The sequence below is a fragment of the Vicia villosa genome, linkage group LG1 (assembly GCF_029867415.1).
Source record: "Vicia villosa cultivar HV-30 ecotype Madison, WI linkage group LG1, Vvil1.0, whole genome shotgun sequence".
Classification (NCBI taxonomy): domain Eukaryota; kingdom Viridiplantae; phylum Streptophyta; class Magnoliopsida; order Fabales; family Fabaceae; genus Vicia; species Vicia villosa.
The window spans coordinates 119935841-119953965 of NC_081180.1; the positions used below are offsets into that span (position 1 = coordinate 119935841).

At 33.7% G+C, this 18125-nt stretch overlaps 2 protein-coding genes across 2 annotated transcripts; one reads left to right on the forward strand and one right to left on the reverse strand.

Moving 5' to 3' along the window:
* Positions 1-9831: 9831 nt before the first annotated feature.
* On the reverse strand, positions 9832-14170 carry LOC131652787 (cinnamoyl-CoA reductase CAD2-like). Its single transcript, XM_058922747.1, has 8 exons — positions 14137-14170; positions 13954-14027; positions 12402-12447; positions 11948-12006; positions 10466-10607; positions 10279-10375; positions 10058-10145; positions 9832-9840 (listed from the first exon to the last, which is right to left on the reverse strand). Exons 1-8 carry the CDS (start codon positions 14168-14170, stop codon positions 9832-9834), a joined length of 549 nt encoding a protein of 182 aa, XP_058778730.1.
* Positions 14171-16262: 2092 nt separating this feature from the next.
* Positions 16263-17441, forward strand: LOC131652797 (uncharacterized). Its single transcript, XM_058922757.1, has one exon. The coding sequence runs from the start codon at positions 16263-16265 to the stop codon at positions 17439-17441; it is 1179 nt and encodes a 392-aa protein (XP_058778740.1).
* Positions 17442-18125: the final 684 nt, after the last annotated feature.

Genomic DNA, 18125 nt, shown 5'->3' on the forward strand with positions numbered 1-18125 from the left:
TCCCTTAGAGTATTAGGAACCGACTACTTTATTTTCAGTTGCTTCTAGCATCGATACCCATTTATCAATTGATGAGCTTACTAGAAAAATAACTTAGGGGCATTTTGCGTGTGTGCAAATAGACCTTAAAATGTCAAATACTTTCCATGACCGTATTTTTGTGGAACGAGAGGGTTATGCATTCTTTGTTGAATCGGAATATGAGATTTTACTTTTTTGTGATCAATGTGTGCGTGTTGGTCGTAATATTGATAAATGTTGGAAGTTGAAAGGAAATAATACTGAGAAACCTCTAATTAAATAATTTACAAGATACATCTCTAAAAAGGCTAAACAAGTTATACTAGTTAATGACAATGTGAAGGGCCTAGAGAATGATGAATATGTAAATGTCATAGTGAATGACATATTGAATGAAGACTCTATATATTTGAATAACGAGGAAATCATATCCTTAATATTTTCATTGAGAATGATGACTTTGTTGTTGTAACGCCCGTTTTTACTTTAATTATTTATGTTATGTGCATTGTGTGAATTATGTGTTAATTATATGCTTAATTGATTTTTTTGTTAGTTTATTTGAGAATTATTAGTAAATAATATAAGTTAATAAGTGTTATGAGTTATTGGGCCTAAGTCGGTATTAGTAATTGAGAGGTGCTAAATAGAGCCCATTAGTAATTTGAGATTTAGTGAAGGTTTAACAAAACAAGGGTTTTAGAGAAATAGAAGTTAGAATCTCATTTGGGGAAAATAGAGAAAGAAGATAAGAGTGAAGAGAAGAGGAGAATCCAAGATTGAAGCTAGAGTTGTCTTCAATCCAAAACCTAAGGTAAGGGTGGAGTTCTTTCATGATAAAGGGATGTATGATGATGTTTAGGGTGAGTTGGATTGTATGTAGAAACCATGGATTGAATGTTGTAGAAACCCTAGGTTTATGATGAAATTGCATGAATTTTTGGCTGAAAACATATTTTGATTAATGATTGATGAAGAATGATGGTTACTGATGTGTTTATATGTGTTTAATTGCTGTTTGGAATGATTTTTGGGTGGTGGATGTGTGATTTCGCAGTGCTGTGTTTGCTGTTATTTTTCTGGAGAATCGCATGTCCGCTAATCGGGCTTGAGGGCGCTAAGCGAATGCTGTTTGTTTTTGAAAAATTAATTGAGCTCGCTAAGCGGAGCTCAGATTTTGGTTTGCTTCTGTTTTTAGTTTGTAGAAGCGCACTTCAAGCTGGCTCATGGAAAATTGAAGTTCATCTAGCGCGCTGGAGGGTCGCTAAGCGGACCCTGCTGTACAAAACCTTTTGTAACTTTGACATGATGTATCTTTTGATCCGTAACTCCTTTTTAAGTGCCATTTGAACCTACGTGAAGCTTTAATTGATGTCTTTCTAATGAATATAATTTGAAAATCCTTTGGAAACCTTCTTTAAGCTTTCTCTAAATAAAATTATTTGATGTTGTGATTGTTGGTGTGAAGTGATATATTATTGTATGATGTTACAACATAGCAATGTGAATGTGAAGTGATGTATTGTTGTATGATGTTACAACATAGAGACATGATTGTGAAGTGATGAATTACTATAAAAGTAATGATGTTTAGTCGATGTTTGTGATGTGTGTTGTGTTTGTGTGGATGTTGCGTTCATTGAGTCACATCCATTGCAAAATGAGACGGTGGCCTTATTGGCAAAAGCAACGGTGGCCTTAATGGCAAATAGTGATGGTGTGCCCAATGGCAAATTTTGAGACGGTGGTACCACATGCATTTGCATAAGTCGAGTCACATTTGAATTGCATTTAAATTGCATTAATTTGTGTTTGAATTGTTGAAACTATGAGATGTTTGTTGTGACGTGATGATGAGATGTTATTGTGATGCATTAGTATTATAATTGTGAACTAGGTATGTCGTCATAATTGATTATTGACATGATTTCCGTTTTGTAAGCTGCTATGTGATGAGAAGTGGTGATATATATATGATCTTTACCATGCTTTAAATATTATCATACCTTTGTTTATAGTGAATGATATCTCACTCCTTCTGTTTGAATATTACCCTTTGTTGGTAACGTGCAGGTACTGATGCGATGTAGTCGTTTACCTTATAGCTCGAGTCGGGGTGTCAATGCTCTGATACGTAGAACTCGGGGGATGTTTGCGATACTTGCTTGTGTCTTGCTTTATGTTGATTATCTCTTGTTGGATTTTATTGTTATGTCTTGTTGAGACATGTTGGATACATTGTGCCATGTTGGCAAGGATATATGATTTGGATTTATGTTGTTATCTGATTTCCGCTGCGATGTTATGAAATTGTTTGGATTTTAAATGTTTAATGAACTATGAGTTTCCTCCGATATAAGTGTTATGTATCCATGTTTTATGAGCATGATTTGTGATTTGTTTAAGTTGAATATGTGATGTCTCAAATGTGTTGCTTGTTTCGAGATTTTGCACTCTGATTTTCCTATTAAACTGTGTGGTAGATTTGGGGTGTTATAGTTGTAGCCATTCAAGCATATATCGAGGTTAATTCTAATGAAGGGCATTTATCATAAACAAGCTCTGTGATTGAAGAAGAAATATTAGTAGAGATTGCTAATGATTTGAATGGAAATTTGGTAATTGAGAAAGAGACGACTGATGATACAATGGAGCAACATGATCTTGATCTTGTATTTATGGAAAATAGTGGTGAGCGTTTCGTGAGATATCCATGTGATGGTTTGCAAATTTGGAGAAGAATAATAACATATGAGGATGATGAAAATAATCCTCCTGAGTCACATAAAGGAGATTTTACTTTGGTAAAAAAAAGGTAAGGGAAGGCATAACCTAACTCATCCTAGAATGGAAATCAACATCTAACCCATGTAGGATAAATACAAAACCACTTACTGAAATCCTTTTATTGGCATGCTAAAGGAGTATGAAACTTCGATACTAGCCTGATATTTGTGATCACTTCCCTACTGAGTATCTTAAACAAATCAGTCTTAAGAGACTTGCATTAAATTTTAGACAACAACGTGATTTAAACATATGGTTTTTTGTGCAATATATATGTGTTGAGTTTGTCTGACCAACATGTACTTTTTCTATAGAAGTGGATCAAACTGAGTTCTTTATTGCAATTATATGTGCATGTAATTCCCATGTAATTCAAAGAAAATTTTGTAATGAACTTACCAATCTTCAACAAGCCAATCCTGGAACTTAGTGCATGATAAGTGATTTCAATACAGTTATTGGTTCCCACGAGAAATTTAGTAAGTGTTCTCCAAAAAAACTTCTACCGATGAGGTTGTTAGTTAGACGAATCAAAATGAGCTTATTCATTTTGATACTGCAAGTAAATATCATACTTGGACCAATAAGAGGAAAATCGGTGCTTACTCTTCTGTCAGGCTTGACAAAACCATTTATAATCAAAGTTGGATAGATAATTGGAACACGGTCAATGACTTCACCTTTATCAAGAATCAGACAGATCTTTACACTATTATTCACCATTGTGATAACGTAAGGTTTTACTTATCTAGGCCATTCAAGTTTATAATGGTTTGAACTCTAGATGATAACTTCATGTTCCCGTGGACAAAAGTTTTATTAAAACATAATCTTATTTTTGCATCACATTTTATACACTAAAACTAACTTAAAAAAATATTATTAATTTAATTTTAGAAGCCTAAATTTTCTAATATATTATTATTTTTTTTAAAATCCAAAATTGTAAAAAATATTTATTAAAAATGATCTGTTATAAAATCATTTACTTAAATGAGAATGTTGGCTAAGTTTATTCTGTCACAAAAATTATTGGCCTTAAAATCACTTACTACCAAACTCTTTAAATGACTATTATGATAGTGAATGATAAAAATTTTAAAAACAATCATTAATTGTAGAAGGTAAATTAAACCATTTTAAGTATTAAAACAAATCTTTTAATTATTCCCCTCATAAATTGTCGAAGGTAAAGTAATAGAAATATTTGAATTTTATTAATTAAAATATTTTGATTGAAAATGTTGAGTATGGGAAGGTAAATGAAAGGTGTAATATTCTTTTATATAATTTCCTTAAACTCGTGACTACGCCAAAGTATTGGTATGGTAGTTTCATTTAAACTCATGGATATTCGTGTATTCGTACGGGGTACTGATGTATTACGCGTATTTGCTTCCAAATCTAATAAAAATGAAAAGAAAGAAAAATAAAATAGCTTAACCAAAATAGCTTATTATTTTAAAAGAAATACATATTTTTTATTTATAAATAATATATTATAATTTTAAAATAAAAAATTGAACTATATCATAGATATTATAAACTAATAAAATAGAATAAAATATAGATTATAAACTAATAACTCTATGATAAAAAGTAGAGGCAAATGATTTTTATTTTTAAATCATGAATTTTCTTATATATTATTTTCTTTTTAAATATATATATATATTATATATATATATATATATATATATATATAGAGAGAGAGAGAGAGAGAGAGAGAGAGAGAGAGAGAGAGAGAGAGAGAGAGAGAGAGAGAGAGAGAGAGAGAGAGAGAGAGAGAGAGAGAGAGAGAGAGAGAGAGAGAGAGAGAGAGAGAGAGAGAGAGAGAGAGAGAGAGAGAGAGAGAGAGAGAGAGAGTAATCTAGATATTTGTCCGTCGTCATTTGCAGAGATTCATTGAATGTATTCTGCAGTTGAGATCTCTCAGATCATAAGAAGGACGATTTTTGAATACTGGGAAAACTCTAGAAGAAGTGGGACTGCTTCTTAATGGTTAGTTGGGGTTGATTTGGTTTGACTAAAAAAGATCCGGGATTGATCTAGTCGGCCTATAATAGTTTTACCCAAGACTTTGTTAATGGTTAAAGAAGGCAAGGGTTTGATATTGCATCCTCGGATGCTGACCACCCTTTGATCAATTTAAGATAGATGAATAAGAATCGTTCAAGTACTTAAGGAACCATGCATTTTATGCGATATACTTCACGTGTCATTTCATAGATATCATTATTACAATTCTTGGGAAACGAAACTCTTAAGTGTTGCGTGTGAATGATTAGACATATTCGGTGAGATCTTTTTGTATTCCATAATATATCTTTATTTTAAGGGAATAAATATTCTCTTTTGTTTTATGAGTCTTCCTTGTCCAATTTAATAGTCTTTTCATTCGTTAGCATTTCGTTTTCCTGCAACTTCAAAGTTATAGCAATATGAATAAAAAATCACAAAAACTGTTCATAAGTCCCAGAAGGGTGAGAATGGATCCTCTCTTGTTTTTTCAAATCAGCCATCCCTCTTTTTATGATCTAATAGTTGATAGATCTACATAGAAAAATAATGTTCATAAAAGACAAATAAATAAGACAAATGAATGGTCAGGATTGTAGCAGGATCAAAGCATGAGAGAAAGAGAAGGAGAGGATCTACATCCTAGAAGGGTACTCCATCTTCTTAGTTGGATCTAGTTTATTCTTCCATTGTTTCTATTTTTTCTAAACCAGGTGGTCTTGACTATACTTTTACAAAATTTGGCTTATCTTCTGATTAAGGAACTTTGAGTCTTTCTGAGGATGAAAGAATATGTGACAAGTATAGTAGTTGCATTATTCCTTTTTATGAATGTGTTTTCTCTACCATGGGTCTTCGTCTTCCTTTCACCATTTTTGAGATAGAGATTCTGAAATATTTGGCAATGGCTTCTATGCAACTCCACCTTACTTGTTAGGTGTTCATGAAGGTCTACCACTATTGATGTGGGTATGTTATTAGAATACATTCTATGTTCTTCTTCATTCATCTCTTGAAATTCCTTCATGACCTGATGTCACAAACTATGGGTAAATGATTTCTCTACCTCAAATAGACTATTCATATGTTCAAACCTCTTCGAAAGCTTTCGCTCTTTGAAGACTAGATCTTTTTGGTAACCCTTGTCAACCCTAAAGCCTATGCTGCAATTTGCAATGTCGGTGATGAAGCAAAGGGAAAATGTGTAAAACTGTTCTTTAAGTATTCGAGCGAGGGTCACTTTTTGCTGGAGAATCACTTTTGCATATACAATAAAAGGACCTCTATGATGAGGCTCAGTATCAGAAAGCCCAGTTGGTGAAGTTTATCAACAATCTAGGATATATAAGGGGAGATATGTCAGTGACGGACTTTGATATAAGACACCCTCTATTAAGAAATCCCCTTAAATATGAGACACCCTCTCACTTTCTCTTAAACACTAACCCAAGTATTTAGACTTTCAATCACTAAACCCTAGTGATAAACTTCTATCACAACTATGAGTGGTGTTGAATCTTACAACTCAACTAGACAAACCTACTATGCCAAGCTACTGAAACATAGCGGTGTACATAAATATAACAAGGACTTTTTTGTAAACCTAACGCTTCAATATCTTCAGTGTGAATGCTTGAATTCCAATGTAGGTTTGAGCTTTTTATATAGTAATGATTCTGGACTTTTTTTTCATGGATATTTGATTCGATTTCGTCCATAAGTAATGCATAATCTGTTGGATATTATTTGTTCCTTAAATCTTTCCAACAAGATATGATTTGTTTCAATTTAAATTCAAAATTAAATCTCCATTTAAATATGAATAAATCTTCTTCCAACTGTCAAACAAATCACTTAAACATATTGTTAAATCAATAACAATAAAATTTGATCCAATCTTTGATCAGAGAATCTTCCAAAACGCAACAACAAAGTTCTAATGCACAAGACCTAGATGTTGTAGTAACATGTTGGGACATCGTGTCCAACATGTGTCCCTTCTGCACCTTCATACAACTTAAGCAAGTTAGATAAATCTTGAACACTTTGAACACTTCTTCATGTTGTTGTTTTCCAAAATGATACCAATCTAAAGAGCTAATCTACAAGAAACTTCAGACTGCATTTCTTGACTAGCCTTTTTGAACCTGTTTTGGAGGAAGAAATGTGTGTTCTAGTCCGACATGTCCAACGTGCCTGATTGCTGTTGCCCTTGGTGTATGTGGTCATTAGAACGCTTTATAATCTGATGGTACCACGCTGAAAATTAACAAATGGAGGACATCATCTGCGACTTGAATCTTCAGTAGGATACGTAAACTTCAGTAGGATACATACCTGCATGAAAATATAAATCATAGATATTTAGGTATTTTTAATTTTTTTATATATAATAATATAATTTTTTGTAGTTTCCAAATTTTTGTTTCGTAATAATTATATATATCATCTTAAGAAATGTGGTTGGGTCTAACTCATACCTATAAAACCGGCTTGTAAGTTGAGGATTGCCCCCACTTATAAGCACATGTTCAGGTCATATATTGTCCGATGTGAGATTCTTAACATACCCCTCACGCCCAGGACTAGACAATTAGAGCGTGTAAATAAATAGTGGATGGTTCGATAACGGAAATCATAATAGGTGGCTCACCAAATCTTAAATGAGTCTCTGATATCATGTTAAAAAATATGGTTGAACCTAACTCATCTCTATAGAACCGGCTTGTAGGGTGAAGATTGCCCCCACTTATAAATACATGATGAAGTCATTTAATATATATCAACCAATTTTATTTTATAGTATATGACTTTGCTCCATTAAATGATAGCTTTTTTGACCCTACCACAAATCCTAAAAAAACATATAGCTTTTGTATGCCAGCCTGAGTGCATATGTGTTCATTATGACTGTCATTCTGAAACGATTGAATTTCACCTGCATGGATAAATTTCACGTGACGCGTTGCTTGTATTAAATTCCACCAGCTTTTTTATGTCACACACATATCATATACATGTGACTCAATACTGTGTACTGATGAGAAGATAACAACACATTCTTAATTTCTCTTGGTTCTCTGCAACAACGTACCACTGAAGATTTGGGTTTTTTGTTACATAATGCTGCTGGAATACGTACGGCACTAATCGGTTGTGTTGTTACAGCTAGGATTTCTTTTCAAAAGCTAACAGACAAATATCTACTCAAGTTTTTATCAATCTTTAGATTTTTTGATTCTACATCTCTCAATGTTTTGGAATTATTATGCAAATTTGAAAATATAATAGTAACACAGTTTGCACCTCTGACAAGGAAATTTTAAAGTAATAATCGACACTTCAAAACCACGGTCGTGTTAAATAATTTAGACCTCTTGTTTTAATTTTAGAAAATTGAATTTTTAATTAGAAAATGAGTAAGAAAAATTCAAAGTGAGTCATTATTTAATTATAAGATATTTAAGTGGCCGGTATGGTCTTCTATTATTAATAAAAATTTATATCTTTGCATGAGTTTTTTTGGTAGGCTAGGTGTCTGAGATAAGATAATAGAAGATATTTTGATGGTTTGACATGATGTGATTTGAATTATTTAAAAATTTCGAAATGATTTAATTTTCTCTAGTAAATATGTTAATAATAGAGCATATAGAAGAAGAATAAAATATTCCCACGTTGTATGTGCATGATAATACCATGCACTCTCTTACTTAATTAGCAATTGTTTTATTAGTTAGACTGAGTTAGTTAGAATGATGATGTAACATAACTATTTTGATGTAATTATATTAGATAGTTGTAACTAATTTCTTCTTCAATTAATAATGCAAACTATTAATTCATATATCTTCTTCATTCTCTTTCTATTTTCTCTCCATCAATGAAGTCTTGTGAATGCTTAGAGTTAACGCGTATGACATGAAAAGACATGAGCATTGCTTTTTGACTTAAAAATGATATCTAAAATGGTCTTTAAAGTACTCATGCCTCTTCTTTACATGGTTAGATAATCTTACCTTCATTATGAATCAATAGTGGTTGGAGTGGAGTTATTTTCTTCCTTTCATTAAGAGATTTTTTCTTGTAATTGTTATCTTTTTGTTACCGGGTTCTAGCCGTTTTTGTCTTGGAGAATTATAATTTGGAAGGTTGTTTTTTTGTTTGTAAGGTTTTTTGTTTCTTAGATCTCTTGCTTTTTGTTTTGTAGTTTGATGAGTTCCTTCTTAGTCCGTAGCTTTTTATTTTGTAGTTTGATGAGTTCCTTCTTAGTCCGTAGCTTTTTATTTTGTAGTTTGATGAGTTCCTTCTTAGTGTTTATATATTTGATTTTTGGTGTTTTTTTTTTGTTTGTATAATAATAATATAAACTATTTTTTTAAAGTTAATTTCGAAATAATTGTTAATTATTAGATATTTATATGATATTAACTGTTAAATAAAAACTGTATATTGTGTTGATTTATTGTGTTGATATATATTAAAGTGTGTGTATTGTGTTGATTAGCAGTTAAATAAAAGCTGTAAATAAAAGTTAATGTTTTAAAGTTAGATTTATTGTGTTGATATTAAAGTGTATATATTGTGTTGATTTTAAGATTGTCTATTTATTAATTTCAAAAAATGATATCTTTTTATTTTAGAAAAAAACTGTATATAAAAATGATATCTTTTTATACTATAAACATATTTCTTTCACTAACGGAGGCTGACGTGGCACGCCACGTGGAAGACAGCTTGAAAAAAATCTGAAAAGGTTTGAAATTGCGGGGGTTTTAAACCTCCTCCAAAGCGACTCTTCATAGAACCCACATGACATGGAGCACAACCTTTTTGAAGCATTTGAATAACCATTATTGAATCAGAGCCAACATCTAAGACTTCAAAATCTTCTCGTTCAAAAATATTTATGCCCTTAAAACTAAACCATAATTCATATTTCAAATAAAAATGATAGTAATGATGAGTGCCTTTAACTAACTATGGTAACAATCAATAAAACCTTTACTTATCCTGCAGTGGAAAAGACCAAACAAAACAAAAAGGTTATCTTGCAAGCTAATCCCAAATAGGCAAACCTTCCTATCCTGCTATAACCAAACTTCTTCTGATCCAACATATCCTTCCATGTGTTAGTTTTTTTTGTTTTAATTTTAGCAGGGCACAATAATATGTATATGCAGTGAACATTGATTGATGTTGTGAACATTGATTGAACATTGAGACTGACTTCTAAAGGAATAAACTCGATTCCCAAACTGTTAATCTTTTCCTTAGAAAACTGATACAATGGCATGTATGGCTCATCATCCTCACAACTGATTAAATTATAAACTGCATGTTAGTAAAAAACAAAAACAAAAAAAGGGAAAAAATTAACCATTTAAATCCAGGGCACGAAAAAAAGAGACAAGATTGTTCCTCAAATTGTGTCTTTATGATTGAACTTACTTGTCTAAAATTTGTAATGTTTGGTACAGATCATGTAAAATCTTAGCAAGTTGTAAACAGTGTACCATTCTCTCTAACAAACAATATCTTCCGCTAGCTGAAACAATCTCATATGCGTGAATATGGGCAAAACAATTATCACAAAACAATTATCAATAATCTGCAAATACCCCTAAATAAAAATTACCATTTATTATGTCTTGAATTGGTTGAACACTTTCTTTAACCTCTGGTTGTAACAGATGTCCAGCAACCATTGTTGTGTTAATAACAACCATCTCAATTTTGTTTTCATTTACAAAATCCCATGCAGCAGCCTCAGCCAAACTCTATGAAAGCATATACCATAACTGATAACCCAAACAAAATTTGGCAAGAAAAAACACATACATCAAAATCGCATGTGCCAGCTTCAGGAAAGGAAATGTGAAACCCTTTATGGAGGAAGCTGCTTTGCAGGTCTTAAATTGAAGTGCAAATGTTAACAGGGAATGGATGATAAAGTGATTTGATATATAGTTTTGCTTCATCTCGAATGGAGTAGAAAATGAAAGAAAATAAAATCAGTGTTTCCGCCCCTGTTTTTGAGTTGTTGAATTCATATGCCAAACTTGCTTGCAAGGTGTTTGAGAAAAGTTCATAACCAATATTTTTTGTTTTTTTTCTATGGTTAGTTTAGAGGAGGTTTAAAACCCCCGCAATTTCAAACGTTTTTAGATTTTTTTCAAACTGTCTTCCACGTGGCGTGCCACGTCAGCCTCCGTTAGTGAAAACTAACGGGAGGGACCATTATTGGGAACAGAAAAGTTTATGAGGATCATTCATTGAAGAAATTTTTTATAAGGACTAAAATTGCAGGGTCGCATATTTACAGGGACCCCTGACATATTTAACCCTTAAAATAAAATACATATTGTAGAGATAGTGACCCGTGAAATTGAACATTTTATTATTGTATCATAAAGTACATATTGTGCATATAAACACCATAACTAAAAGGAATTCTTTCTGTAATTTCAGGAGAAGATTCATTAATATATTTCACCTGCAGAAATATGTATGTATTTTTATTAGGTGCAGTAAGTAAATCAAAACAATTCACAATCACATAGTAGCCAGATCGAATCCAGTGTGCTATTTATAGGTATTAGGTATAAAGATTATTTTTTAAAAACTTCAATGTATTATATTTATATTAAATTAAATGTTAAAATATATACAACCTTGCTGCAACCTTAAAATTTGAAATATTGCTTGTTATTGTCTTAAGTAATGCTCACTGTTTGTGATTCAATTACGGGCAGTATAAACCATAAAAAAAATTAATTAAAGTTGATAGATTATGACCTTTTTCTATGAGAAGCTTTATATCAATATTTTGGCACTAAATTATAAAAGTAGTTCATTAGGATAAGAATATAGAAAAATCAATTACCAGAAAAATGATATAGTTTTCTAAATATAAAGCTAACATGTTACCGAAATATAACACATACTAACTTATCCATCATCAGTAATGCACGCTCCTTCGTTCGACTACGCAATAACTCCCATCTACTACACAAGATATCGCAGAAGCATCGTAGTTAAAGCATGGAAAGAAGATTTGAATAATCAAGGAAAAAATCATTTTAAAACAAATATAAGTGGTAGATGTTTTGCTACTTACAATGAAGTAAAAGAACTGTTGGAAATCAATTGCCTTAATGTAAGGAGCCATATCCCATCCTGAAACCAAGTCATGAGCCATAAATTAAGTGAACATCTACAAGACATTGGCATTTTGTTTTCTTCTCTTTTTAGTAAAATTTGTAGTTTTTCGATTTTAGAACTCAAATAGAAATGTGAATAGCACTAAAATAAAAGGAGAAAAAGAAAGAAAAGCAGACCAATAAATGCTAGAAACCATAAACCATAATATTGGATCTTCTATGAAAGAGAAGGCTTAGTTAGGGATTACATAGTAATGGACCCTCAAAGTTCCAGACTAAAGCGATTTTTTAAATAGATACCAAATCACTTTGAAAATAAAAATCAGACTCTAATAATTAGAGACATCATATGCTTAACAGAAGAGTTGATTAAAATGTAGAAGTTTACCAGCCCATCCACGCACAATGTACCTGTATCATAACCTGCAACAAACTGGTCTAAAATAAACACATCAATCTGATGCAGTCATTATATACATGAATGCAACAAAAGTACATGCATTGCACCTATATATTCTCAATATGTCAAAAGCAAGGCATCCATTCAAGTATGCACCATCCAAATAGAGGAAGTATGCATGCAGTATACACACTCACAAAACCATATGCCATTCAATACTCATCAAAAGACAGTCACCAAAATACAATCCATCATCATCATCATCATCATCATCATCATCATGTTACCAGACATGCACTCATCACAAATAATACATCATCAATATGCTACAGCAGTATAAAAATAGATCCAACATAAAAGCAATGCATCTCACTATTAGCTAAAGGCATGTTCATCTCACGATTTGCTGTTTTCCACCTTGAGCAAATTTCAACATGAAACATCGAGCGAATATATATGCCTTAGAGCATCAATATCGACTGAAAAATTCAGTGGCTTCACGGTTTCTAATCGCATTATGTCATAGTGTCTTGTATATTTGACTGAAATTTGTAGTGGCCAAAGTTTTAATAGTGGCTCTGCACAGCCACTTGGCTTAACCCACTATTTGATTTTTGAATTAAATATTTACAAGTTAATGTAAAATTTGAAATATATTGTGAAATTTATAGAACCCATTTTAAAATTTTAGATGAGTGGTATGGATATTTAAAAAATGTAGTTAAGTTGCTTAAATAATTGGGTAGTGTACCTTCCACAAATTACATGATGCCAACTAATCTTAACACATTTAATTATTTATTAAATATTATAATTATTTGTTATTTTCAAAGCATTTTACATAGAAGGTAACCTTACCCAACTTTTTGAGTTGGGTAAATAAGAATTCACCATTATATTAAATAGGACCCATTTATACCACTAAGTTTGGTGGCATGGGTGTGGATCCTCTTAGAAGATCAATTTTACTGTCACTACTGCATCGACCTGTCAAGAGGTTCACCATGCACCCAATACTGAGAATTATCTATTTGGAGATTGGCTATAACATCAACCTTTGCTTCAATCCAGCCTAAGTCTCGGCATTCTCACATCTCAGGATAAAATTCAGCTTCAGCGCTACGAATTGTATGATCAAAATGTTGGAATTGATAGCATGAGGGACCGGTTCATAAAAATAAGGCTATTAAAACCAACTTCAAATCAGGCAATTTTTGCATAAAAATTTATTTAAAAATATGGGCAGCAATACCTGTGGATTGTAGAGATAATAAGCTATATCAGTTGAACAGGTGGGGCATTATATAATATTCTTCTGTGTAGTCAAAATGAAGGTTCCAACTATAAGGAATAAGAAGCAATATCCTTACATCCAAATCAATATAGTTACTTTATTAACTTCAAAATTTGGTTCGGGATTGTAATGCAGTATTAAATAGTTTGAAAACACACAAACTTTGATTAGGTTTTTATAGATGATTTGAATTAGAGAAATTCTATACCAGCCCAACTATAGCCTGGTTTTTATAGATGGTTTTACTTTCACAGAATCCAAAGACTCACCTTTGACAGTATGCCTATAATGATTGTTCCATCCTCGGCAGAAACAAAAGCAAACCTGATTGCCACGGCTTCAACTTTAAACTTTTCACACCGAAGAAAAGATATAGATATAGTACATTAGTGCACCAACTTTTAAGATTAGTCTATCCAAATATCTTTACATAAAAAAGATATCACTGTTACCCTTACTCGTCCGTCTCTGTATTAAATTGGACATTGAACTTTCCTCAATTAAAAAGAAATAGAGGCAAAATAAAACAAAAGCAAGCAAATATATACCAAGCAAGGCTAATCTATAAATTAGATTAGCCTTGCTTGGTATGGTAGAGGTTTGCCTTCACATTCTCCCCCTTTTTGATCAAGTGATGGGTGATCCGAATCCTCTGCTAGGGTTTGTCCAAAACCCTGCCGAATTTGCCAAAAGCACAGCAGAACTCGATCTACATGAACGAAGCACTAAAAAGATTAAAGACACGGTTACGGAGCAAAGTAAAGAGGAAAAGGGTGATGGCGGTAAAGGTAATTCTATCTCATTCAGAGATATTATTACTGGGCAAGGAATGAAAGAAGTGGCTGAAGAGGATGCTAGTATGCTGGAGGTTGGGGAAGGAGGTGTTATTATTGAGGAAGAGATCATTGGAGGGTATGAATGCCCTAAGTTCATATTTTTTGTGGAGGAGGAGAAAAAGATGCAGAGGCCTTGGCGGAGGGGAGTGATCGTGAAGCTTCTCGGGAGGAGAATAGGCTATAAGGCGCTGGAGAATAGGTTATATCAATTATGGGTGCGTAAAGGTGTCATAAGCATCATTGATTTAAGCAATGAATACTATCTGGTAGCTTTTTCACATGAAGACGATAAAAAGGCGGCTATGGAGAATGGACCTTGGTTCATTTATGATCACTATCTTACTGTTAAAGATTGGAAACCTAACTTTCACCCTGAAAGTGACACGATTGATGAAGTTGCTGTTTGGGTTCGTATTGCGGGACTGCCGATTGAATACTATCATCCCAAAGCTTTAACATGTTTTGGAAATAGAATTGGTCGAACGGTCAAGGTTGACAAAACTACTACAAAACAGGAGAGAGGAAAGTATGCACGTATATGTGTTGAGGTTAACTTGTCTAAACCTCTATTGGGGATGTTTCAGATTGGGGGAAGTAACTATAAAATTGAGTATGAAGGATTGCATCTACTTTGTCTGGTTTGTGGCAGGTATGGTCACTACAAAGCTGGGTGTACTCTGACAGATACTAACAAAAATAAGGTGGGTGAGGAGATTGATGGCCATGGGAAGATCCAGCAAAATAAGGAGAGTATAGGGGGAGATGTTCAAAATAAGTTAGAAGAAGGTGATGGACCGTGGAAGGTTGTGCAGAAGCAACGGAGAGGAAAGAAGGCAGTGGATGGGCGGAGAAACACAGTTCCGGTGAGAGTTATTGCTAAAACCGTGAATAGTGGATCGCGTTTTCTAAGTTTGGAAGGAATAGACCAGGATGTTAATGAGATTAATGAGGTTGTTATTACTGATAAAAATGAACCTAGTGTGCATGGGGAAAGTTCAAATATTATTACTATAAATAATATTGGAAAAAATAAAGGCAGTAATGATAGCAGTAATGTGCATGGGATTGTGCATGAGGAGATGAATATTGATGACACGAGGGCTCGAAAGGAGAATATTTCAAATGAGGTGATGACGTGGCAAAAGAGCACTAGCAATTTGATGAAGGAGTCCAATCAGGAAAAGACAGCAGTTATTTATGGAAGTGGGGGCAGGAGACAACGTCAGGAAAAGCAAAAAACTCAATGTAATAATCTAAAAGCTGCGAATAAACTGGCGACGCGTGGCAGCATACATACCAAAGAAAAGGGAAGTGGAATTAGTACGTCTGGAGTGGAGGGAGTACTGAGTAAGTTTAATATAGGGGACTCTCAATTGGCTACTACGTATGAAACTTTCAACCTGGTTAGAAAGTTGAATAGCGACAATAATGAGGAGGTGGAGCGGACTGATGTTAGTGATGAAGTTGCTGGAGAAAGGCATATTTCTGAAGATGCTCCTGAAAACGAGGATATACTTCTTGATGAGCCACCTGATACAAACCACCATATTATTAAAAGTCACAACTTTGTCTATGGAGAGTATGACACTAGTTTGGCTGAAATAAATGATGAAGGTAGGGAAGGTCGTGATGATAGCCTGGAGGAAGATGAGGAAGAAGAAGTGGTTTGTGAAACTCTTTGATTGGTTTGGGTCTTGATGCTCTCAATTTTTTGGTTAATGATGATGACAAACAAAAAGATTATGGTGTGGAATTGCCGTGGTGCTGCAAGCAGTGCGTTTTATCGTTATTGTAAGAGTTATGTTGATAGATTCAAGCCTTGTATGCTAGTGATTGTGGAAACTAGATGTGACCCTAGTATTATTACTAAATCTCTTAAGAAGTTGGGATACGACACTTTTGAGAGTAGTAGTAATAGGGGCTTTGCTGGAGGGATTGCTATGGCCTGGAAATCTGGTGCCATGGATGTTTTCATTCTTGAGAACAATGACCAGTATATTCATTCTAGAATTAAAATGGAAGATAGTAGTCAGTGGTTTTTTACGGCTATTTATGCGAGACCGCATGAGAATAGCAAGAAGAAGCTTTGGGATGCTCTGAAGGATATCTCTAACACTATGCGAGGGCCATGGATGATGGCTGGAGATTTCAATGATATTGCGTATGTTAGTGAAAAAAGAGGTGGTGTGGTGCCTTCTTTTAGTAAGTGCAAAAGAATGCGAGACAGAACGGATATTTGTAAAGTGAGTGACATGGAGGCGAAGGGGCCAACGTTTACTTGGAGAAGTCCTATTTTTCGGGGAGGTCAGCGAATCTATGAGAAGTTGGATAGAGCCTTAAGTAATGATGATTGGAAATTGATGTTTCCTGACTCGTTTGTGAAGGTTTTGATGAGAGTTGAATTTTCAGATCATCACCCTATTTTGATATGCCTTAAGGAGGATACTAGAAATGTTTATGAAAAGAAGTTTCGCTTTGAGAATGCATGGCTTACGAACGAAACGTACGACTCCATGTTGAAAGATAGCTGGAATACAGGTGATAGTATTGGCAATAATCTGAAGAGGGTAGTGGAAGGTATTGACAAGTGGAAGTTTGCTAATTTTGATAAGGTTAAGGATCAAAAGAGAGAGTTAATAAGACGACTGGAAGGAGTTCAAAGGAATCTTCAAATGCGAGACAATGTTGGGGGTATGAGAAGACTTGAATATCAGCTCCAAAGAGAGTTAAGTTATATTTTGAATCAAGAGGAGCTTATGTGGCATCAAAGATCTAGAACAAAATGGCTTGTAGATGGCGATAGGAATACTAAATTCTATCATATGCAGACTGTGTCTCGGCGGAAAAGAAATAGAATTCTAATGTTGAAAAATGATGATGGGGATTGGATTTCTGAACAGGAGGACTTAAAGCACCATTGAACTGAGTTTTATAAGAAATTGTTTGCGTGCCCTAGCCAATGGAGTAATTGGTATCAGACTCCTATCAGTTTTCCAGAGCTTAACATGGAGGATCTAAACCAGTTGAATAAAGAGATTGTTATGGAGGAGGTTAAGCATGCTCTGTTCACGATGAAGCCGTGGAAAGCTCCGGGTCCGGATGGTTTTCCTGCTGGATTTTATCAGAAGGCGTGGGAAGTTGTTGGTGCGAACATGTTTGAATTTGTTCTGAAGGCCTAGCATAACCCCAGCATTGTGGCTGATGTTAACAAAACGGATATTTGTTTAATTCCTAAAGTAGAGCACCCCCAAAGGATTGAGCTGTTTCGCCCTATTTCTCTGTGTAACACTCTTTATAAGGTTGTTACCAAAGTGTTAGTGGGTAGGTTGAAATCTTTTATGGCAAATTTGGTCTCGCCCTATCAAACCGGATTTGTCCCAGGAAGATCAATTCATAAAAACATCATTATTGCTAATGAAATTATTCATAGTATGAGTAAAAAGAAAGGCAAAAAAGGCTATTTCGCTTTGAAGATAGATTTGGCCAAAGCTTATGACAGACTTAATTGGGAATTCATTTGGAGAATTTTACAAGAAATAAAGCTGCCGGAGAATATGATTAATTTGATTATGCATGGAGTTACGAGTGTGGAGACCAATGTAAAC

What these genes read in the sequence shown, in the direction of transcription:
- LOC131652787 (XM_058922747.1), bottom strand. Translation starts at nt 14,170, where the DNA reads ATGTCCAATTTAATACAGAGACGGACGAGTAAGG. An exon ending in TTATAGGCATACTGTCAAAG is followed by an intron (nt 12,448 to 13,953) that starts GTGAGTCTTTGG and finishes TGACTGCATCAG; the next exon opens with ATTGATGTGTTTATTTTAGA. An exon ending in ACATTACAAATTTTAGACAA is followed by an intron (nt 10,146 to 10,278) that starts GTAAGTTCAATC and finishes TAATTTAATCAG; the next exon opens with TTGTGAGGATGATGAGCCAT.
- LOC131652797 (XM_058922757.1), top strand. Translation starts at nt 16,263, where the DNA reads ATGGTGTGGAATTGCCGTGGTGCTGCAAGCAGTGCGTTTTATCGTTAT.